The sequence below is a fragment of the Pogona vitticeps genome, chromosome 3 (genome assembly GCF_051106095.1).
Source record: "Pogona vitticeps strain Pit_001003342236 chromosome 3, PviZW2.1, whole genome shotgun sequence".
NCBI lineage: Eukaryota > Metazoa > Chordata > Lepidosauria > Squamata > Agamidae > Pogona > Pogona vitticeps.
In genome coordinates this window covers 108,474,302-108,499,551 of record NC_135785.1, presented here as the reverse complement: position 1 = coordinate 108,499,551, position 25,250 = coordinate 108,474,302, and the positions used below count along the sequence as shown (strand labels likewise).

The 25,250-nt window shown below is 40.7% G+C and overlaps 1 protein-coding gene across 1 annotated transcript in view; it reads left to right on the top strand.

The window, feature by feature from the left end:
• LOC110083669 (heparan-alpha-glucosaminide N-acetyltransferase) overlaps positions 1 to 25,250 on the top strand; it is a 114,526-nt gene that overhangs the window by 69,273 nt on the left and 20,003 nt on the right. Inside the window, exon 11 of the mRNA XM_020802279.3 lies at positions 14,016 to 14,093. Coding sequence (XP_020657938.3) covers positions 14,016 to 14,093 — 78 coding nt within the window. The remainder of the gene's footprint in view (positions 1 to 14,015; positions 14,094 to 25,250) is intronic.

Sequence of the window (25,250 nt, the reverse complement as noted above, 5' to 3'; positions counted from 1 at the left end):
TTGCAGTGTGCCAGCCATGGGTCATCGCTGAGCACCATGAAATGATCCCACACGCCCCCTCTGCCATGTTTGCCCAAACGAGGACCCACTGCGTGCTCCTGATTGCTGGCCTGGGAAGAACTCTGTGTCACAGGGGTTCTGCTCTTCTGGGAGGAGAGAACAGGTGACTCTGGGGACAAGGGTGGGGGAGGGTGTTACTGGTTCCAAATCAGATTGGGGATCGTCGGAGCCCAGTAACTCCTCAGATTCCTCTAGGAAGAGGAGTGGCAGTTCTTTTGGCACCTCTGGAAGTTTTGCTTCCATGCCTGCCTGCAAGGCCACCGGAGGAGGGACAGTGGCAGCACTGGTTATCGTAAACGTGGTTGAGCACGTGGTGGTCATGATGACGGTCCTGCTACCTAGCCTGCATAGCTTCACAGCCTTCTTCCCCTTGGATTGCCCCTGAAGAAATCCCTTCATTTTCTACTGCTTGCCTAACAAACCAACTAAACAAATAAAGCAACGGAGATTGAGGTAGGAAACTAATAGACGGTCAGAGTGTGTGCACAAATTTTATTTTTAGAATGATGGTAATGTAATTCTTTTACTAAAATGTGACCTGCCTGCCTAAACAAAGCCCCCCCTCAGTATAATTAGGAAAATTGCCCCCCTCCCTGACCCACTGTGTCAGAGAAGCCAAAAAAGTCCAAAAAGAAAAGCCCTGCCAGCTAAGTCTCAGTCAGACACACACACCCAAATAAGTTTTGGAAGGAAAAGTAATGATGGATCCAGCCACCCATCAAATTCACTGGGAGACACAAGCCTCCCTAAAATGAACTTTTGAAAACTGAATATAAAGGAAAAGAGATTCCACAGTCACACAACGACAGCCCCCCCACCGAATGACACACACACACACACACACGCACACACGTACACACACACACACACACACACACACACACACACACACACACACACACGCCTCCCAGAAAAAAAGGTTTGATTGATTTGAATTTGAAATGAAATTAAGCCCTTCTGAAGAAGTAGCTTACGCTACCTGAAATCCCTTCCCAAATTCCCAGTAGATGATGATTGATGAATGATGGTGAAAAAGAAAAATATAAGTCTTTGCTTTGCTGCCTCAAAAGAGAAACCACAAGAGCACCAGTAAGCCAGCGAGCAGCAACTGTTCTCACTCTGGAGAGCATAAACAGAAGTAGGGAACAGCCAGACAGGAGAAGCTTATATGAAGCATCTGTAAAAGTAGATACACCTTTCAGCAACACTGTTGGCTGTTGGACATGCCAATCCAGGATCTCTGTCCTGATTGGCCAGAGGTTCGAATTGGCACCAGCAAGCTCAGAGAGGCCCCCAAAAGGGGTAAGGAATATAGACGAATATGAACAGTTCAACGAATAAAACCGAGGAAATATTCGTCAAGCCATATTCATCCTGATTTAAAATTTTATAAATATGGATGACAAATATATTTGTCCCCAACTCAGTTCTGGACCATTTGTAGCTTCCAGATCAGTCTCAAAGGCAGCCCCACGTAGAGAGCATTATAGGAGTGCAATATTGAGACTACAAGCACATGGACCAGAGTGGTGAGTGACCCGACATCAAGATAGGAGTGCAGCTGGGCAATCTGCCAAAGATGTAAGTGGGCGGAGCGGATCATAGATGCCACCTGGGACTCCATGGTAAGCGCTGGGTCAAGCTGCAGACCTCACTCTTCGTGGTGAGAGGTGCCCCCCAAAAGAGAGCAAGCTTCCCAAATCACTGATAGAAGGGACCCTCAGGACCTCTGTCTTGTCCGGCTTCAGCCTCAGTCCATTCTCCTACATCCATTGCTGTCATAAGTTAGGAAATCTTCGTAGGCATATGAGTCAAAAACAACAGAAAAATATAAAAATAAAAATAATAAACAGGATAAAAATGTTGTGGCATCTTAGAGACTCACTGCTATATTTTAATTCGAGCTTTCATGGACAAGTCCACTTCCTCAGACACCACTTGTCCACAAAAGCTCACATCAAAATATAGCAGTCCTTAAAGTTTTTGTTTATTTTTTATTTTTTATTTTGCCTGATATGCTAGCACAGACTTACCTGGCTACCGCTTCTAAAAATACTACATCACGTGATCCATGTGAGTCAGTATGCAACAAGCTGCAGCAATTTGCTGCCAAAAGTTGCTGTTTTTCGTGCAACTGCACAACAGGATTTTAGCCATCATATGGCAAATGCCAGACTAAGTTATGAAAGGAAACATTGGTAAAATTTCTTTATATCCCTAAACTACAAGAAAAGATTCAAATAACTGCATGTTCCTCAGAATGAAGATCAAATCAGATCAAAGAAACCACTGCATATCGAAAACAATAATGGCAGGGGGAAGACTTTTAACACTTTGCCACAGCATCTTGTTTTCAGCAATTGGGGCTTTATTTATTTATTTTTGCTTATATGAAGGAGCATTCACTCATGTATGTCCCCATCTGCACTCTGGTGTAGCTCCATACTAGGTTTGCTATCTCAATGAGACGTAAGCTACCAGTGTGTGTATGTGTATAGAATTAGCACTTTGCTGTTTTATCACCAAACAATTTCAACAGTGAAATATTCAATCTCAGTTTATCTCTTGGGGAAATAAGACATCTTGAGTGGTAGGCTTGACACTGTGCAGTAGTGAGGCTCCTGCTGGAAAAATTGCCACTTGATTGTTCCCTTTTTTTTTCCCCAAAATCTGGCAAATGGTTTCCAAAATCAACAAACAGCAACTATTGGGGGTTAAAGTGGGCTGATACCCTCTTATCTAAGGTACACAGAAGGCCACTCATGGTGGTTCGTAGTTCCAGGCTCTGGTTTCATTTGACAGAACATTTTCTGATACTCAGATGTCTGAGCAAATGCCGGGGTAAACAGAAGTAACATTTTTTGTTATAATGGGTGATTCTGGATCATCTGAAACAACGTGTGTGCCTACCATATTTCAGACTTCAGAACATCTGCGGTGAGTTTCATAAAGAACTGTTGAACAATATTTCCTTCCTTCCTTTCAAACAGTACACATATAGAAAAGTAATTTAAGTCTTAACATCCCACTGATGTTGGGCTCTCACTGTGTACTTGCTTAAGCTTCAGAAGCCCTGTTGCTCTGCTAATAGAACTTTATGTTATGATCTCTCAGGGGGGAAATGTGAGAAATGCAGAAAATAAATACTTTCCCCATTTATAGGAAAATTCATGGCTAATTTAACATACAGATCTGACATCAAGGTGCTTCATGCACTGAGGCTTGATGATCGACTTGAGATTGTGGATACAGTGGTGCCTTGCTTGATGACATTAATGCGTTCCAGTGAAATCACTGTAGAGCAAAATCGTCAAGCGAAATAAAAAAGCCCATTGAAATGCATTGAAAACCATTCAGTGCGTTCCAATGGGCGAAACGCCTGCTCATCCAGCGAAGATCCTCCATAGGGCGGCCATTTTCTGCCCCCTGTATAGTGAAAAATCCGTCCTAAAAACAGTGGGGAGCCATTTTGCACAGCGGGTGGCCATTTTGAAAACCCGACAATCAGCTGTTTTGATCGTGGTAAAATGAAAAATCGGTTCCCGAAGCAGGGAACTGATCATCGTAAAGTGGTTTTTTCCCATTAGAACATCGTTTTGTGATCGCAAAAGCGATTGCAAAAAACTAATAGTCAAGCAGATTCGTCGTTTAACAAGGTAATCATTAAGCGAGGCACCACTGTACACAAATGCATGGGTGGGATGTGTGCACATGTGTAAACCCCTACTGCCTCATGTGATCAAATTATACATAATTTCTAAAAAAGGGGTTGATAAAGTCACATGGTATTCTGTGTTCATCTAAGGAAGTAAAAAGATGAGAACTTTATACTTTGTAGAGTATTTCTTCACTCATAATTAGCCTAAGGTGGATTTCAGCCTGCCCCTATTACCTTCCTTTCAAACTAATCATCTTATCAATGGCATTTGCCATCTATGAATGTCCAATAACAACAACCAGAGGCTACTAGATGGCATTCATTCTGCATCATTCTTTAAATCTGAAGCACTGATAACATTATTGTTCCGTGGGTTAGACCATCTGGCCCGAGAGCTGAGGGTCAGAAGTTTTATTCCCTTCTCTGCATCCTGAGAGGAGAACCAGCCTGTACAGCCTTGGACAAGCTATGTCCTCCCACAATATCACCAGAACAAAAAAGAGGTAAATGTCTCAGTATGTATATTTAGAAAAACCTAGGAAAAGCTGCTGTAAGTTAGAATTAACTTGATGACACGCAATGTAGCATGAAAAACAAATATGAATGAAATCCAGGAACAGTAATGATATCCTGTAAAACAGGAACCAAATAGATGAACACAAATGAAATAACATTCAGTCCTGCAGAATGGTATCTGTAGTACAACACACTGCAGAGAGGAAAAAAGGCCATACTTGTTCTAATACGATTTTGTAACTCTTTCAACAGAGCACAATTTTTAGAAGAATGAAACCTTGTTGATGGAGTTTCAGTAGTTTGCTGATTGTTGTACATTTTTGGGCTGTTTGGCTGCGTTCTGGAGGTTTTTCTTCCTAACTTTTCTCCAGTCTCTGTGGCTGGCATCTTCAGAGGACAGGAGTTAGAACTCTGTCTGTGTTCTGGTGTAGTGTGTGGAATATTTAAGTATTTGAAGCTGTGGGATCAGCTTTTTGTCTTTTTCAGGAGATTGGGTGATTATGGTGATCAGTGTTTTTTGTCAAAAAACAGGCCCTGGCTTCAGCACCCTTCTTACCCATAGTCTGGTTCCAATACATGGATGACACCTTTGCAATTTGGAGCCATGGTGAAGAAAAACTGAAAGAATTTCTAAACCATCTGAGTAGCATCTACCCAAATATATTCACCACAGAAGAAGAAATAGCAGGCCAACTCCCTTTCTTAGATGTCATGGTCATACACAAACATGACCTCCTATTGGGACACAAGGTCTACAGAAAACCCACTCACACAGACCAGTACCTACATAAAAACGCCAACCACCACCCACAAAAAAAGAGGCATAATCAAAACACAGACAGACCATGCGAATCAGAATTGTGAAGCTCAGTTTCTCAGCACCAAACTCAACCATCTGAATTGGGGCCTACAGGCAAATGGCTATTCCAAGTATGAAATTACAAGAGCCATCAAACCGAGAAAACACCGAACTGAAGAAGAAAAACAGCCACCCACCAATGAAGTATTTCTGCCATACATCAAAGGGGTCACAGACCGCATGAGGAAACTGTTGAAAAAACCCCACAACCTATAAACAGTATTCAGTCGCACCACAAAAATACAGCGAATGCTATGGTCAGCAAAGAACAAAAGGGACCCCCTCACCACTGCAGGAATATACCGGATACCTTGCAGTTGAGGCCAGGTATATATTGGGACCACAAAACTCAGCATCCAGACCAGAATCAACAGACATGAAAGACACTGCAGACTAAAACAACTGGAAAAATCGGCAGTAGCTGAACATGCCCTGAAACAAGCTGGACATGAAATCCTATTTCAAAACATAGAAATACTGGACTATACCAGCAATCATTATGTTAGGCTACACAGGGAAGCCACTGAAATCCACAAACATCAGCACAGCTACAACAAAAAAGAAGAAAGTCTAAAACTCAGCAAAGCCTGGCTCCCAGTACTGAAAAATACAGCCTGCAAAAAGGTCAACAAACTCTACCCAGCCACAAGGAACGGTGATCACTGCACATAAAAGACTAGCTAATGAGACCAATCAATCACATTGGCATATCATCTCCCCCTAATCACAACAGTACACTCATAACAAAAAAACATCCTGATGACCATAATCACCCAATCTCCTGAAAAGGACAAAAAGCTGATCCCACAGCTACAAATACTCAACTACCCCACACACTACACCAGAACACAGACAGAGTTTTAACACCTGTCCAGCTGAAGACTGGTGAAACATTAGGAAGAAAAACCTCTCGAACAAGGCCAAACAACCCAAAAAACCTACAACAAATTGGATCCTGGGCATGAAAGCCTTCAAGAATACATAGTTTGCTGATTATTGTTCACAAAACAGCATTTGACAATGTTTATGAAGAATTTTGTCATCCATATACCAAGAAAAGTTTATTTTCAAAACTTTAATAATCTTTAGAACATTGTCATGCCCACCCTTTGCTATCAATATCTTAAATGAACAAAATAGACTTGGAAAAGAATGGGTTTATTGTCCCAGTAGTAGCACACCTTATTGTTTTTGTCACTTTAGGCAGTTCATGGTATATCATGACCAAATTTCAATAAGTAGTATGCAATTTTAAAGAGGAATAAAGGACTTCAGACAAAAATCTGAGCATCAAAACAGGCAGGTTTGGGGAAAATGTAGGTTGTTTAAAAATTCATCACATATCTCTGTGAACAACACTTATGATATGCGTAGGTATAGAAGGAGCAAAACCCGGATCTTGCCACAAGCTTTGAACTTTCTGTCTAATCTCTTGTATGTTTCAACACATCTGGATCCTGCTTAATAGTTCTGTCTTGCTCTTTAGTGTAACGGTCATGTGCTAAATGATGTTCCAGCTGGAGACAAATTATTCATATCACTGAATTCTTTTTGATGTCACTAATGTGGCATCACCTATCAGGCACTGCATGAAGGTTCTTAAAAGGGCAGGTTGGTTAAAATACGTCTCTCACCATCATTGCATTAACAAGCCAACTTGTTATGTTGCTGTCTCAGTTTCCTGTAGCTGTCTCAGTTTCCTGTTGATACTTTCTTAGCAATCAACACAGTTTCCACAAATAGCTAAGACTTAAAAAGAAAGGTGTATGTGTGTGACTTTTAAAAGGACTGGCAAACACAAGATCAGCAGGAATCGATCCCTTTACTTGTACTGCTGAAACATTATAGGGAAACAGAGCAAAGCTTGATGTTAATTTGACAGGAATCCAGACCGTTCATTGTCAACACTGGTCGTTTGAGTGTTTGTTAGTCAGTTCACCCAGCCAGGTCACCACATGTTGAATGCTATTGAACAAGTGTATGTATTTTAAAGAAAAACCCATTTGTACTCCTGGGGATCTATCATGGTTGAGAGCACCCTGGACTCCTAGCAGAGTCACCAAGGAGGAATGCTCACAGCTGAGACATCCACCCTCTTCAAAGGTAACTGCTGCATCAGCAGAAGAGAATGGATAGTTCCAGTGGTGACGGGGGGGCAGCAGTACTGGGCAGCGGTAGGAGCTCAAGGTAGCACTGGTGGAGGAGGTGGTGGCGGCAGCACTATTAACTTTTGTTAGAACTGTGTAGAAGGTAGCAATGGCAAACCCTTGCCAAATGTTTCATACCTGAGAATGGGAGGCCATGGTAAACCACTGCTGAACTTTTCTTACCTCATAGCACAGTGGTTGAATTTCAGTTCTGCAGTGTAGAGTCTGCCCCACAACCTGAGTTCAATCTCAGGCTCTGGCAGCCAGCTCAAGGTTAACTCAACCATTCTTCTGAGGTTGGTAAACTGCATATACAGCTCACTGCAGGGGCGGGGGATGGCGGCGGCGCAATGTATAGCCGGCATAAATGAATTGTAAACCTCCCAGAGAGTGCTTTAAGCACTATGGGGTGATATGCAAGCCACACAATTTGATTTATCTTGAAAATCTTATAATGAGATTGTCCAGAACAAAAGAAGAAATAGTGCTGGAAGTTGAGGTTCTCAGGTCGCAAAGCATTCAATCAGCTACTGAGGAAGAGCAAAGAACAAATATAAATAGCCCTGCCATTAAGTATGCAACTAGATCAAAGTCAAAAGGTTGTCTAGCAGCTGACATGTAGAGAAGTAAAAGGAAAGTTGAATGCTGTACAACATGTGTAATTGGAACATGAACTGTGAGAAGTATAAATCAAGGTAATCTGGAAACTGTAAAGCAAGAAATGGAAGTACAGTGGTGCCTCGACTTATGAACATTTCGACTTACAAACAGCTCTGGTCGCAACATTTTGCTTCCACTTACGAACAGAACTTCCACGTACGAACAGAAACAGACAGAGAATAAAGGCAGGAAATTCAAATTTCTAACTGTAGGTGGTGACGAGGCTGCTTCTTTGTACTGTAGCTCTTTCACTTTCAGCCGTTAGAGGGTGTGTGGCCGTGTCAGAGGCTTGGGAGAGCCTCCTTCTGCTTCGGAGTGAGTGTATGTGTGTGTCTGCAGGGAGGTAAGCTGCTGTTTTCTCCTTTTAAAAACAGTTCTGATTGGGTTTTGGCTGGGGCGCTTATGTTTCTGTGCTGTGTTGTTGGTGGCTGTTTATTTTTGGAGTTTTTTTGCCTCAGCAACGGAGGTGGCTTTAGTGTTTATTTTTTGAGTTTTTTCCTTCTTATTTAATAATAAATATTGTAGTGCTTGGTGTCAGTGAACAAAAGTGGAATGGAATGGGATATTTTCAATAAGAGAGCTACGAAGTGTTCTACTCTGGAAATGACAAACTCAGAAGAAATGGAGTAATGCTAATACTGAAGCAAGATGTAGCACAGGTTGTTAGGGGGTATAAAGCAAGGTCTAACCAAATATCAATCTGACTGCATGGAAAAATTATCAACATAATCATCATCCAAGTCTATACTCCAGCTATAGATGCTGAAGATGAAATTTTTTTATGCAAGCATCTAAGAGGAAATTGATCATACAAGACGAAACTGATCACATATCAAAACATGACATCATAAGTGACTTAAATGCAAAAGTAGGGAACAAAGGAGAATCAAAAATTGTAGGAAAATTTGGTCTAGGTATCAGAAATGAAGCAAGAGAGCAACTCATAGAGTTCTGCGAAGCCAGCAATCTGCTTCTTGCAAATATATGTTCCAAGCAACCAAACAGATAGTTGTTGTGGGTTTTTCGGGCTCTTTGGCCGTGTTCTGAAGGTTGTTCTTCCTAACATTTCGCCGGTCTCTATGGCCGGCATCTTCAGAGGACTGGCATGGACAGAGTTCCTACTCCAGTCCTCTGAAGATGCCGGCCACAGAGACTGGTGAAACGTCAGGAAGAACAATCTTCAGAACACAGCCAAAGAGCTCGAAAAACCCACAACAACCATTAGATCCCGGCCATGAAAGCCTTTGCGAATACAAACCAAAGAGATAACTGTACACATGGACATCACCAGACAGTCAATATACGTAGAAATCAAATAAACTATTTAAACGGAAGCAGGAGATGGGGAAGCTATATTCTCTCTGCCAACACAAGACCAGAAGCAGATAGGGGTTCTGATCATAAACTGTTAATATCTAACATTAGAGTAAAGCTGAAAAAGAACACTAAAAGAATTGTAATGTCAAAGTATAATTTAAACCGCATTCTTGATGGATTTAAAGTCCTTATGTGGATTACTAAACTCAATTGACCATGAACCAGAAGAACTGTGGATCGAAACCAGAGATTATGGAAGAAGGCAACAATATAATTCCTGTAAGAAAAAGAATATTAAAACTTAAATGGATGATGGAAGAAATACTTAAAATTATAAAGGATATGGAAGAAGCAAAAGTAAAAGGTGACAGAAATAGTGCCAGAAGCCTGAATGCAACTTTTCAATGACTGTCACAAAGAGACCAATAGAACTATTCCAATAGCCAGTGCAAAGAAATAAAAGAAGCCATAGATTTGAGTTTATAACAGCGAAACTGTTGAGGGCAGAACATTTTGGAAATCACTCATTCACAGGGTTGCCATAAGTCGAAGGTGACTTAATGGCACATAACAACAACAAGTCCAGCAATATCTGGAGAGCCCTGAACTAAGCCTTTGCACTAATCCTTCTTCATCCTCCCAAACGTTTTTGCTCTTCCCTTTTGAAGGATTCCACCAAAAGCTTGTTGCAGGATGGAGTTTACTTTTTTTCTGAAATTATATTTAAAAGCCCTGACATTTAATTTTGATTTTTCTTCTCTACGGTCTTCTTCTTTGCCTGAAAATAATGCAGGAAAAAAGGAAGGGAGCACAAAGGGGAACTAAGATTTTGTGACATAAATTCAGTTATTAATCCCGGTGACAGCCCCATTAGTCACATTTTCTTTCAGACCAAATGCTGCTCCCAAATACCAAGGCAAGATATTAACTTGAACAAAAGAAGGCTAGATATTGAACAAAGGACATTTTTCTTGCTTCCTAAAATATTGGATTGACGGGTCGTAAGAAATCAATACTATTCTTTTTCTCATTAAAAACTCTGGCAAGTATTTTGCTCTAGAGCTACGTACAAAGACCACGTTTCACTATATCAGTTGCTAATTATGGTACATTAACAGGTTAAGTAAAACTGTGGGTAAATGTTTAGATGTGATTCTGGAATGCCTTTGGTACATAAGTAATTTCAGTAGGAAGTAGATGGACCAAAGTCACAATAGTTTGAGGTATTTTTCTCACAGTGGCATCTGATACTCAGTAGGGTTGGGGAAGGTGAATGTAGATTCACTAATATACCTTATACCTCTACTGTACTATTGTTAGCTGGGAGTAGTATGGTAGATGTCCCACTTGCCCAAAGAGTCAGGCTACTGTGTTTTTAAGAAATCCCACTTTCCCTTCTGTACCACTTATTATGTGCACAATAGTTGTGAATACTATTTGTACATGAGCTCCTACTGAACAGGGTCTGTGACTAATTGATGAAGTGGCTGTCTTGATCGCTGGTTCTTAACTTTGGGTTACTCAGGAGTTTTGGACTGCAACTCCCAGAAGCCTTCACCACCAACTGTGCTGGCTGGGGTTTCTGGGAGTTGCAGTTCAAAAACATCCGAGTAACAAAGGTTAAGAACCACTGGTCTTGATCATGTGCCTGCTCATGGACCTGTTTTCACAGCTGACCTCATTCACTAGCCACAAATAGCCATTGCAAGTTATGGAAATGTTATGCCAACACCAGTACGACTCTAGCCAATAGCTTCTTGAACACTGGTTCCTTAGCTCTTTTTTTTTTGGCATTGCTCCTTATTCTAGCTTGCCTTACTTGAAATGTATCAGTACTCCTTTTGCTTCACTCCTCTTCATTACGTGGGGTAGGATTTTGCTTCTGTACAACTTGGACATCTGAAAGCCAATCTACACAAATCGTGGGAAAATTGTAGAAGAGAGTCAGAGGAAACTTCTCTGCAATTTTTGTGTGTCTAGGTGGTGGTGGGCATTTTATAGCCAAACGAATTTACAAATCAAAAATTGATAAACATTCATTGATTAGTATTCATCAGGGATGTTGATTCATATAAAATTGATGGATTAGCTATTTTTGAACAAATATGGTGATTGTTTTTTTTTTAAAAAAAATTCATGTCCATCTCTAATTATTAGCCCTGGCAATTTTTCAGAAATAAAAAAAATTCAGAAAAGAAATTCCTGATTCCCACTCCCTGAATGTACCTTTTGGCATGAAGAAGTTGTTGAAGGACAGAAGAGAATCTTTATTTTCCTAAAATAATTGTTGATGGGATGCCATCATCATACATATATATATTTCAAGTATTTCAACTTTTGTACTATTCATTACTAGGAAGAAGCAGTTTTGCATCAGTATTTCTGGTGATAAGAACTTCCACCCTAATAATTGCTAGGAACAACAGTTTTGTACAAAAATGATGAATACCGATGCCTGTGTTGGCTTAAATTATGCTGTTCGTGCTAATGGTCCCAGATGGAAAGTGTTCTGAATAACTGGCAATGCTTTCTGCTTATCCTCCTGAATAAACGTATTGCCCAAAGTGCTCTGTGGACAACATCCGTCCATAGTCATATTCTACCTCAGAGTGTGGTTTAAAGGCAAATATTCCCCTCCACAAGTAAGAGTTCTCACTACACATCTAAGCCCGGTGTCAAGTCCCAATTTGGCTGGCAAAATTTCTCATAATTGTGGATAATGACAGTGTAATTTTGAAATGTAGCTGGAGACTGTACTTAGTTGAGGAATTGGATCCTGGGAAGAGGTTATGTTAGGGGATATTTTAGAGTTTATGTTCCCCTTTGCTTGAACCGGAGAGTTACTAAACAAAGGAACAATGACAGAGCCATAATGCATCCTACAAATTAATATTATGTTCTAAAATTGTTCCATTAGCATCGATGGAGGATTTTTAAAAACCTAAACGTGACATAAAGTGGTGGAAAAGGAAGAGCAGGGAAAAAAATTCTCATCTCCAGTCATCCATTTTTAGGTCTGGGGTATAGAGAAAGGAATAAGAAGGGAAGCAGGCTTGGGGAAGAAGCTGGCAGGCTGAATACTTTAGCTTCCTTTTTTTAAAAAAACAAAAAAAAAAGCTGATGTACTGAAAACAAGAGATTTGGCCAATGGAGGGCTCCCTTGATGTGTTGTTACACACAGTGGCTGAAAACTGGCAGCATAATTTACACTGCATAAGACTGATGATGTCTAGGCTAATGATGTTATGCTGTTAGATTTCAGTCAGCAGATCTATCTGTATATATTAGTCAAAATCAATCAATAGAACCTCCATGTGGAGGAACAAGAAATACCTCATTCTCTAATTCCAGGGACAATTAATAGGGAAAATCCATTACCTTCTGACCATTTTCACAACCTTCCAGATGACTCCGTTTGGCTGTTAGAAACAGAATGCAGACCTAAGAGAGATCCTAGTTCATTGGTTGAGCACATGCTTCACATGTAGAAGGCCAATCAGTGCAGACTTTGTGTGGGTTGTGAGCATTCCTGGTTTAGAATGCCATACACCGTAGCTCTTTAGAAGGAGGAGGCAGGAGGCAATTCCTCCTTAACAGTGGCTGAAATCCTGTTACTTAGGGTAGTAAATTGCACTAGTAGGCCCACTGAGGATTTGGTTGGTCAACTATTCTGTAACCCCTATGGATTTAATAGGTCTACTATAATTGTAACACACTGTACAAAGCAATAGGATTCCAGCCTTTCTGTTCAACAGTGGCAGCAGCTACAACCTGCAAAATTTTTCTCCTTGTCTGTGCTCTAGTTATCTCTCTCCATCCTCTGTCAATTCTGCATCCATGTAGAATTGTTCCATTATCTGCCTGCTTATCAGACATCTGAGGGTCAGATCACATGTTAAAGCATGTGTGTAATTTTTTGTAACATTATTCCTCTAAAAATGCATATGTTTCAGAGTTATGTGACTAAGGAATCAGACAAGAAAACAAACCTGTGCTTACGTCTCAGTGGCCAAATCCAAAACAAAAGCAGATTAATTTATGAAATGCAGACTGAGGCAAGCTTGTTTTAGAATATGTAGTCATTTCTTCTTAAGGGAACACAGCTTCTAATGATGTGTTAATTGTGGCTCAACAGTCAGCTGAAAGGTGACCTTATTGCCAAAGACCCAAGTTCTGAAGATGGAAGCCTCTGCTAATTTAGAAGAGAGCGCCCCCCCATCTCACTTTCCTACTGTAGCCTGTTTTCCTCCCTGTCTGTCCTGGTCTATGGCAAAGTACAGGATGTGTTGAATTTGCCCTTTGCTACCCCTTTAGCTGAGGGATGTGGTGGTGCTGTGGGCTAAACCGCAGAAGCCTGTGCTGCAGGGTCAGAAGACCAAGCAGTCGTAAGATCGAATCCACGCGATGGAGTGAGCTCCCGTCGCTTGTCCCAGCTCCCGCCAACCTAGCGGTTCGAAAGCATGCAAATGCGAGTAGATTAATAGGGGCCACCTTGGTGGGAAGGTAACAGCGTTCCGTGTCTAAGTCGCACTGGCCATGTGACCATGGAAGATTGTCTTCGGACAAAACGCTGGCTCTATGGCTTGGAAACGGGGATGAGCACCGCCCCCTAGAGTCGAACATGACTGGACAAAAATTGTCAAGGGGAACCTTTACCTTTACCTTTTTACCCCTTTAGCCAGTTAGCTTGCCTCTCCAGAAATACAGTGAAGGTAAGTCATATGAAAATAATTACCACTTGCCTGATGGTTTATTTAAAATTTTATGATTATTATTATTATTTTTTTTTAATTTTCAGGCCGGGAAGATTATCCTAATGTACCGCCAGGAGCCATTGAGCATTTTAAAGAGATTTCTCATCTGGGCTATTTTGCTGGTGAGTTGTTGAGTCCTCCTGATGCTAGATAATAGAATTAGCTGTGCTGCCAGACCTATTCCCCCCTTTTTGTTGTTGTCGTCAATTAGAGCAATTGCTCACAAACTGAAGATAATTTAACAAAAGGGGAAATGGTCTAACGTTGGTAGCTACTGAAACACACCCTCTTGCTTTCTCCAACCATTTTTTTAAAAATCCAGTTCTGTTCTGAAGTGTCTAAGCTGGAAATTGTCTAGTTCAATTTTACTCTTACTAGTGGGTGTGTGCGCTCAAATCACAATAAGTAAAGGAGTCGTTAGAGGGACTGCCTTCAAGAGTCCAAATTGCTTTGACAGAAAATCAGGAAGTGGTTTTAGGAAAAATAACTTTTCTAACGCAATCTCTTATTGCTGTCACTCTATCAATTTGTAAATCATGTTTTCTTCCAACGTGTAATCTCCTTTTCGTTTTGCTAATCTGCTTTCTCCATAGAAAATCTGCAATTAACGGCTGGTAGAAAAACAAAAGTTCAGAATCTAGTTCCTATTGTTTTTCCATCTTGCTCCATTCATCACAGATCGAACGGTTATTACTAGCCTATTTATCATCATTCTGCTAGCTGGCTTCAATTGAATCAATATTAATTACTGTATATCCAGTGTGTCTGAAAACAAAACACAATCCATGTGGCTTTCAAAAACAGAAGATGACTTTCTCCAGGCAATGTTTGCAGTTAAACCTGGAGAAAGTTGGGAGGAGAGAAAGACATATGGTGTGAAGAAGCTTGAAGAAGAGTAGAGGATGGCAGCAAGAATGACAGAATCAGGTTGACTGGTGCATAATTAGTAAGAATATAACAAGATGGGCAGCTGTCCTATGCTGAGTCAGATTTGTGGTCCAATTAGCTCACGGTCGTTATAATGAGTGGCAGCAACTCTCCTGAATTTCAAGCAGGATTCTTTCCTAACCTTCCCCAGAGAACCTGGCTGTTTTGCGGTGGTCTCTCTCATCAAGGAATGGGCACTGCCGATGGTAGCTGTGGTCTGAAATTCTAGGAACTTTAGTCCAAGAAAGTTATAGTCCCCGTTGCTCCTGAGCAAATATTAGATTGGGAGAATGGATGTGTTGTTTCAAAGTCTTGCATGTGCTCATCTGAATTTGGGCCGTAGGATATTTCTCCCCACACCTCAATGATATTGTCTCTCCGTGGATAAACAATTTCTCTTCTTTCAGACTGTAATGTTTTAAATCACTTTGTTGGAGGAAAGCAAAACTTGTCTTCAAAGGCCAGACCAAGGTATTAACCCTGAAACGATAAGGAACAGACAGTGCTCCTCATTTTCTATTTTTGGTTTCCGATGCAGCTGGCTTTAGGCCCACCAGGCATTTCATTCCCCCCAAAATTATATCACTTCTCGCCATATTTTATTAAAGCACTTAGAGTGCTGAAAAAGCTCTCCTTTGTGTCCTTTTCCTTCCATTCATTTTCTAAGTTATGCACATAATTTCTTCAGTCTGTTCCATGCCCAAAGAGGTGGTTTGCCAAGACACAGACAGGCTGCTGCGTGCTCTGCTCAGGAGCTGTAGGCATGCCAAACGTTTAACATCATTGACCGTGAAACAAAGAAAAATACCCTGTAACAGCTGATACCAGTTCTGAGGTACTGAGTGATCTGCTTCCAATACCATGTTGCTGGTGTAGTCTTAAAAGAAAAATGTATTAGGGGTCTCTGTGTTTGCTTTTCACTTAGATGTTTAACCAATCTGAACTGCCCCTCTTTGTACCCAGGGGTGTCAGTAAAAAAACAAATATGGCAGTAACTGTGCACCAGGTTTTTCTACCAGTGCAGCTTCAGTCACAAAACCAAGTTCCTCTTGCTATTGAGAAGATCATAAGGCAGGTTCCTGTTTAATACTGACTGCTGTATCAACACGTTGGTGTGAACCCCTTAGCCAAATTGTGCTTTCTGGGGGGTCACCTTCTGGAAAAACTAGCATCTTCATAAAGTGGGCGAGCTTTAAACAGGGTTGCTATGATTGTTGGCCTAGAACTCAGCAGGCCCAGGATGTCAGAACAGGACGTTAACAAAGATACTACACATACTTCTCTTTGGAAGAAAAGGCCATAACATTTATTGGTGAGAGCAGCAGTCCCTGCCTTAGCAGTGGGGAACTGGATCCAGTGCATCAGGAGACCCAAATATCCCCCAGGGCCTCCTCTTCATCCCTTCAGCAGCTGCACAGGCATATTTCACTCCATGGCTCCCTGCCTTTTGAAGCCAAGGCCATGCAATGTATCCCCAAGCTAGGCCATACCTTGGCCTTGCCCCAGCTCTCCCTAGAGGTATTCCTTTAATAATTCAGGTGTGCAGACGTCTACTTGGCTCATACTGCCTGGTTTCAACCCCGGTGCCCAAAATGCCAACTCAGTTGTGACAACAGAAAACAAAACACGCAACATGGTATCAGCCCGAAATACCCAAGCAGTGAACATTAACCCATAATTGTACCGCCATCATAAACACCTGAAACAACCTCAAATACCCCAGTAATAAATATTGAGCAGCCATACCACCACCATAACAAGGGGAAGGGGAGGGGAGGGGGAATACAGAGCTGCCCCTAAGGTACGCTTTTATGCTGTGCATGTGGATCATATTGAAGCCTGCTGCAGTCTGGTCTGCCTCCTGGCAGTCTTTACATTATCCCATCAGACCATGGGAATCCAGCAAGGAAAAAGGTCTCCCAGCTGGCCAATAGGAAGCTGGCAAGAATAAAAGCAAAGCATGCTGCTTATATACCGCCCCATAGTGCTTCAAGCACTCTCTGGGCAGTTTACAACTTAATTATGCAGGCTACACATTGCCCCCCCAGCAAGCTGGGTACTCATTTTACCAACCTCGGAAGGATAGAAGGCTGAGTCAGCCTTGAGCCGGCTACCTGGGATTGAACCCCAGGTCGTGAGCATACTCCCAACATCCCATGTGCTCTACTAAGGACCATGTGAGAGTTGTCATGCTGCCTTCAGACCCATGGATATCTTGCTGCTAGCCCAGGGTTGCTTCAGCTACAACCAGGGCACCCTAGTAAACCTGGGTCCCTTCTATTATGCTGTTAGAATGAGTCAAGAATGTGCTGCCATATTTTGTAAACCATAGAAGTCTTGCATACAACCACTGCACAAAGATGTCAGGTCAGACCAACAGCAGGATCTTTTTATTATCCCAACCCAGCTGTGGGCTTGACACTTCCTTCCCAAGTACTCTTAAGACCTGTAATAATAACTGTCTGCCATCAAGTCAGTTCTGACTTATGGCTACCCTTTTCGAGGTTTCTGAGGTAACGTGCTCACAAGTTATTTACCGTGCCCTTTTTCTGGTGGTGCCCTTGGACTGCCTAGCTTGCCCAAGGCTACACAGGCTGGCTGTTTTGGTATGCACAGTGGGAAACTCAGCTCCCAACCTCTGGCTCCCCAACCAAGTACCTAACTCGTGGAGCTATCCAGCCAATTCTACGGTGCTTGCAGAGGGCCAATATAAATATGATCCTCACAGAAATAGTGGTCCTATAATGTTCCTTATCATTTTTGATAAATAATTTATTATTTATCCATATATTTATTTGTTTAAAATATTTTTACCCTAACTTTCTCCTTAAAAAGGACCCAAGGCATCACTCTTTGCTCTGTGAAAACCAAAGGGATCTGGTTGGGTGATGTTGAATATGGCAGAGCACTAATTATTGTTCCCTTGGCCCGATGCAACAGGTTAAACTCAAATACAAACAATTCCGTCAGGATGCTGCCATCTACAACACATAGAAGGTTCCCTTCACCCTGTTCTGAACTGACTATTTTGTGATTTTAGCCTGACACGTATTTGTACTCTTTGAATCTGATTAAGGCACACTGACTGCATATATAGCAAACACTGATGTAGAGCTACCAATAATCTTCCAGTTACATCTGCCTTTTGTTCATTTGTTCAATTTATTCAATTTCGTTCATTTTCTGAAGCACGGTGAGAGAGGTCTTTGCCTTGCTTCCTCGTACAATCTTGCACTTCATCTGAACAAGTTGGTGGTTCAAGTCTGTCAAGACTGATTAGGCTAGTTTCAAAGATCCCCAGCCTTGGCTCTGAGGTGAGCAGAGGGTATCTCCCTGGTCACTTACTTGAATGAGGATGTAAATGATTGATGCATCAAATTAAGGAAATCAATGGAATGTTCATTTACTAAAAATTAATCAGCATAGGTCTAAAAGCAGTCTTGTTTGCCTCAACATGAAAAGCAAAATGGCTGATTAATAGTGACAGCAAATGAGCTAACAAGAGCAGGGGATTGCACATGACTGGACGTGCTAGAAAAGCTGAACAAGATGTATAGAGATGTTCCCTTCCTCTCCATAATAGTATTTTCCTTTTTATTTTTGAGTTTCCTTCCAGTGTTCACCAAAGATATTTCAATTAATCTGGAAGAATGGTCTTTTTATATAATATGTTAGTGATATAGATTGAATTGCCTATTATTGACCAAGTCTTAGACTATCACAAGCTGATCAAGAGAATGTGCCAAAGGTTGACAAGACTGCTGAAACTAAGCCGGTTCGGCTTTACTTGGGAACCATTTGTACTCTGTTTACAAGGCCTTCAGTGGGAAATATCAGAGAGAAAAAAACAATCATCCTTCAGCAGCCTTTTTTTAAAAAAATCCTTTCAAAAGCTGAATGATTTTCCAATTCTTGTCTGTAATTACTGTTTGTAGAGCAAGGAGGATACCTCTCTACTTTAGCTCATTTACCTAGAAGCCTAAGTAGTTTTGGTTTTTGAACTCTGGAGACCTTCTGCAGTCATCCACGATAAAACCTGATGTGATGGTTTCATTAGCTGTATTTCTATCTCACCTTTTCCTCCAAGGAATCAAGGGAGCATACGTAGCTCTTGTCCTGTCCTCTCCAGCCACATAACAACCCTGCAAGTAGCTACATGCATGCACATACACACAGAGTTAAGGGAGGATTGTCTGCTGTTCCTACTTTATGTGCTTATTGCAGAGGATTCTGGTGTGCTGACTTTGCTCAGTCTCAGGTTTTCACCTTCTGACTTGGGTTTTGGAGACTATTCTCCAAGTCTCAGGCTTTGAACCTGAAATCTCAGGGAACGGGATGCTGCCAAGATGGCAATCCTAGATTTGGGGGTTCCATTTTGGGATTGAATTTTCGGGGCATCCCATTTAGATATGCTTAAAAGCACTCTTTCCTTTTGTTGGAGTTTTTTTTGCAACCTCGCATGCTGCCATTAATAGGTTTGGATGTTAAGGGCCTTTTAGGGCTGGGATGACTCTCAGTTTATCCAGCATTAACCAATGGTTCCTTCCCTGTCTCGGAATTTAAAGAGAGACCTGCCTCTCTGCTCTGAGTCCCCTCCCTCTTGAGTCTGTTAGAAACAGTGAGTCAGTTGAGGCCTGTTGCTGAAAAGCAGTCCTGTTTTGTCAGTTTGCTGTTTGATCCGTTCAGTTGTAAGTAATGAAACATTTTATTCTTTCTCTTACTAATGTCTCAGAATGAGTTCCTAAGGTTGCAAGTACCAGTTCATGAGAAAAGGAGTAGACTGGTTTGGGAACTTAAAGCAGTTCTGCTCTGTGAATCCCTGCACTTTTGTGTAGCTAGAAGAATTTAACCAAACATTCAAAACTCTGCAACACCTGCTGTATAATTCACGATGGTACTGCAATTCACATGTTAACCTTTAAATTCATCACTGGGCTTTTACATTTTCACTCCAGTAGGATAACATAAGCCACAGCCCCTAAATCTCAGGTCTGAACCTTGAAAGCTTACGAAATGAGATACTGTTGATACACCAACCTTAAATATACCCTGTAGTGTATACAGTATTACACTGATGACATTTCAGCGCCAGGTCAAAACCTTCCTGTTCCAGAAGGCTTTTAACTGAAATAATATTGACTGTGGGTCTGATGGCAATTTTATATATATTTTAATTGTATTTTAATTGTACATATCTTTATTGTATTTTAAATGCTGTAAGCCGCCCAGAGACCTTTGGGTAGTGTGGGCGGCATATAAATTAAATAAATAATAATAATAATAAAGTAATGTAGAAGATCCATCTTGGTAAGACAGGCAGTTTCTAGCATTATCAGTTGGATGTTAATTGCATGTTTATTCCACATTTCCCTTCTTATTAGAATTTCTGGAATAGGATGGGGGAAAGCATGATAAAAGAAGTAAGAAAATACAGGAGAGCTGCAAATGAAAGTTGAAATAATCTGTTTGCCTCCATGACAGAGGCATCGTGATAGTGTGATAAAACACTTGTATGGAAGCACCTGAATAAAGACATTTAGGTATTCTCCCAGACATGTGGGAACTAGTTATCAGTAGGCAGCCCCAACACAGCTAGAGGTGGAAGAAAAGGTCATGATCTGCTGGCCATGAAGGCAAAATCAATCTGTTTCTTGTCTATTTTGATGGTAGAGTGAAAAGAAGTGAAAAGTTGCATCAGAGCAAGGGAATCAATGGTTAACAGGTAATGACATTAATTGTAAATATTTATTCTTCAGTGATAATGAAGCCACAAAAGCATTCATTTTGCACAGAAATTCGGAGGCTGTCCAGCCATTTGTTTTGAGAGGTCCCAAGGAATGCTTTTCAGAACTGCTCATTATTTGTGGCTATGTGGGGAGTGTTGCCTCTTATAAAAGTTTTTAATGTCTTCTTTGATGCTTTCCGCAGGATTTCCTGTGTTGGAGTTTTATTTGCAACATCACATGCTGTTTGCAGTTTGCATAATTAGGAGGGACTTTTCTGAGATGGGGATGATTGTCTGCCTGTCCATCTCTAACCAACCATTCCTTCCAGCCTTTGAATTCAAAGAGAGCCTCACTTCTCTCTGCTGATTTTTTTCCCCCATCTCTAGCAAATCTTGCTGCAGCCAGGATTCAGACAGTGTGACAGCAGCATGTCTGGGAAACCTGACTAAATGTTACACTCATTTGGTCTTCCAAGAAGTATTATGATTGTACTGAGTCCAGAGCTTGGAAATATCTCAAGTTTATGCATAGGTATACATTGTGACAGGTGGACACCCAGTGAAGATGGAGACAAGGCACAGAAAATGACATTTCAAAGTGACAGTAGGATTCCTGACACCAGTAATGAGCTTTGAGAATGCATCAGGAACACCATTCTGAGTGAAGTCAGTGCACATCTCACCACTAAATCTCATGGCATTTTATTCACATACAACTATTTCATATTTGGCAATAATGTGTTTCTCTGGAACAGCAACAGAAGTATGGGCACATATATGATACCACATGATGCAAATGCGTTCACGGCTGACTTAGAACAATGCTTTCTTAGCGCTTGTGTCTAAAGTTCCTCCAATGGGGCTTGTTAACTGGACTCATGGAAAGGAATCACTTGAGAAATTCCACTGGAACTTCAATAACTCTATCATTAACCTTCATCTAGATCAATCTTCATACCAAATACTGTGTACTAATTGGGTACTACTGCAGAACTGAACATTGGATGTATAAACTCCACATTTTATCAAAAACTACTGGTCATAATGCTTAATCACATGGGTCCAGCTTCCATCCAGAACACACCACAAAATGCCCTAGAATTGCATCTGCTCAGATCCACAGAAGAATCAAAACTCACTGCTTTGCAGCAGGTATTTCTTTAACTGCAGAACTCACTCAGGAAAGCAAATCATCATCATCATCATCATCATCATCATCATCATCATCATCATCATCATCATCATCATCATCATCAGGCAAGACAGTTATCCAGGAACAAATTACTTTAGGACAAATTCAGAAGACCATTGGTAATCCTACAGCTCCCAACCAAGGCTGCTCACACACACCATCAACAATCTACAGGAACAAGATTGTGTTGCAAACTTAGATTGTGTCCCTTTATATACTCTGGCAGCACCATTATGGATTATAACAAAGTCACCCACAACAATAGCTTGTTCATCTGGTATATGATTATTCCATCCATTGGCAGCAGTGCCCCTCTGTGTTATACAGAGGACAAATGGGACAATTGCTACACAAAGAAGAAATGGATAAAAATCTTATCTCAGAAATGACAACATCTACAAAAATGGAACAATCATTTCACAAGAGAATAAATGGACACACATCTGACCTCTGAAATGACAACACACAAAAGCCAGCTTGAGAACACGTTAACCTCTCAGGACATTCTGTTAATGATCATTCTCAAACTAACTGTTGTGTCAAAAGAAAGAAAATAAAATAAAAAAAGAAAAGAAATAGGGAGACTGAAGAGGAGGACAGCTAAGATGGGTTTTATCCACAGACTCCAGAGTGTGTCAAAAGGTCTAGTCACTCAGTGTCCTTAGCTCATTATATCTATAGATATTGTATATCTTTCTATAGATGTTATATATCTATAACTGTTGAAAAGCACTTTGATTTTTTAATGGTCCAATAAAAAGTATTTGTATATTTATGTATTAATGAGCAATTTCCCTTATTATTTTGTATGTAGACAAAGTTATGGATCCTGGCCACAGAATCAGAAGCTGATTCATAAAAATGCAAACCACTTCCTGGCTCAAATTTTTTGCACCTTAAAGTCAGCTTGTGCCAGACACTTACTTACTCTGCTTATGCCAGGATCTTTATGCAATCTACACTCTCAGAGTTCATTGCTGGTGTTGATAATACTATGATCACCTTGAAATGTCATTTTTTTGTGGCTTTATCCATCTTCACTGGTTCCATATTCCCATAATATATATTTGCATATAAATCTATGGCTAAATATTTCACTCAGTTTTTCTGGAGAGAAAAAAGATTGCAATCCATGACGTTTTCACTGAAATAAGTCTGTTACTCTCTGATGTGGCATGTTACTTTCATATTCATTTTTGTTGCAACATGGGAACCTGTTTGAAAATAATCCATTAATATTAATTCATTAAAATTTAATTTGATACATTTTGGCCTAATGCAGTCATAGCAGCAGTAGCTTGGAAGTTTAACTTAATTTAGCTGTTACTGTAATGTTAATGAAGTTTTATTTCATTAATCATCACTAATCATCTTCCTAAGAGGCCATGAACTGGGCAGTTTCTCCTTCATAGCTAAAGGTCATCTGACATGCCAATTCCATTGATAGCCACAGTAATTGAAAAAGTGATATGAAGATGGTGTTTCGCTCATTCTATCTGAGGACTGAAAAACCATGACTGATCAGGTGGAATGGAAAAGCTAATATGGTGGATTAAAATCTATTTCTGCAGAATAAAATGCTGCCTCTTAATCAAATCTTTAAATGCAGCAGCTGAAATCTAGTAGCATAACTTAGTCTGGTGATGTCATCAACCATTCTAGTTTTTCATAAATTAAAAATTTCTGATTCCCTCCTTAAGGTTCTGATGTTCTCTTGATATCCTTTTATTCAAGGGGAAGCTATTGGGGGGGTGCATGTTGGGTGGAGTCTTTAATTGACAAAAATCACTAACATTGGTAAAATCATCATTTACTGTATGTGAAAATGCTGTGGCCAATGATGTCACCAGCCTTATGCAGTGTAAATTCCACTTCTAGATTTCAGCCAGGGATTTTGAAGGAAAAGAACAAAATACCTGTCAGGTGCTTGCCTATTTCTTCATTTAAAACCCTCTGTGAAAGTGCAGGATAGTAATACTGTATATTTATCCAATCAAAAGTTTCTTATAAAGGGTTGTCTCCACCCCCACCACCACTGACAAGAATGGAATGAATTATTCCTGGTCTGGAAGAACAAGTAGAATAAGGAAACATGCGCTGCAACCCAAATGAGCAAAAGTGAGGAGTTTGTGTTTTTTTTAAAAAAATAATGTCCCAAGCTCTGTGGTTGGTATTCAGGGCCAAACTTTTGATTCCCCTCATTGAGTGTTGTCAGCTCTGACCAGAAGAGGCTTTTCCAGGCCACAAAATCATTTTCCGCTTTCCTGTCAGGAACTCTTTGAATTGGAAATGGTCAGCTTAACTGGGTTTTTTAAAATAATAATTTAAAAAACAATAAAATCACATATTGGACAGAGGAAGGTAAAAGGTCATTATATTCTGCTTACTAGGTGGTACAGGTTCGCTCTCAGCATCGATTAACACAAAATAGTACAGAACAGAAACAGACCACTGTAGTGGCAGGATGGAAATTATGTGATTGCTCAACCATGAGCTGAGAGGCCTCGAAGGCACAATTGACTGCAGTGAGCAGAAATATTTCCAAGCCATTGATCTACACTTTGCACATCGTGCAGGAAAGCCAAAGCATAGCTTGTCAAGTCAGTTAGCAGAAACATTCTTACAGCTGCCATCTGGAGGAGCTCCTCCTGAAGTGTGCTCAGTATGAAGGTTTCTCCTTATTCTTTTTTTAAAAAATGCAGAAGCACCTTCTGATCCAGCAGTTCTTCAAAATTTGTGGCTTCATACCTTTCCTAGTGATCAGATTATTCTGTAGCAGCCTCTATAGCAGTGGTTCCTAATTTTGGCTAAACCATCTGTCTTTAGACTGCAGTTCCCAGAAGCCTTCACCTCCAGCTGTGCCACCTGGGGTTTCTGGGAATTGCAGTCTAAGAAAACATGAGCTATCCAAGGTTGGGACCCGCTGCTCTAGAGGATCAGCTGGTAACCTATGTCCCTTCAGATACTACAGGGTTACATTTTCAATCGTCTGTGGCTGGGGAGGATTGAAGGTAAAGTCTAGAAACACCTGGAAGGCCATATGTTCTCCACCCCATCTCCGCTTTTTCCTTGCAAGCAGACCATCTGTTTACAAATATTCAAGTTGAGCAGAGGGAAGCAAACAGGCAAGCAATATTACTTGTGAAACAGCATGAATTCTACAGCACTAGCAATGCTCTAAGATTGCTTTTAGCTGCATGTTTTTATTTAAATTACTCAATTTGTATGCTGAAATCCTGTTGGCTTAACTACATGGGCATAAATGACAATGATGTCATCTGCCCACAATGTTAATCTTTAATTTAATTCAATTCAATTTAATTTAAAGCTTCCTATCCCTCTCAGGTTATGGCGCTCCCTTGGGATTCCTTTTGACATAGGGCTGCCTTGGGATGGGAGTGGGGGTTAGCCTTTAATATTCCAAAAATGCTGTCA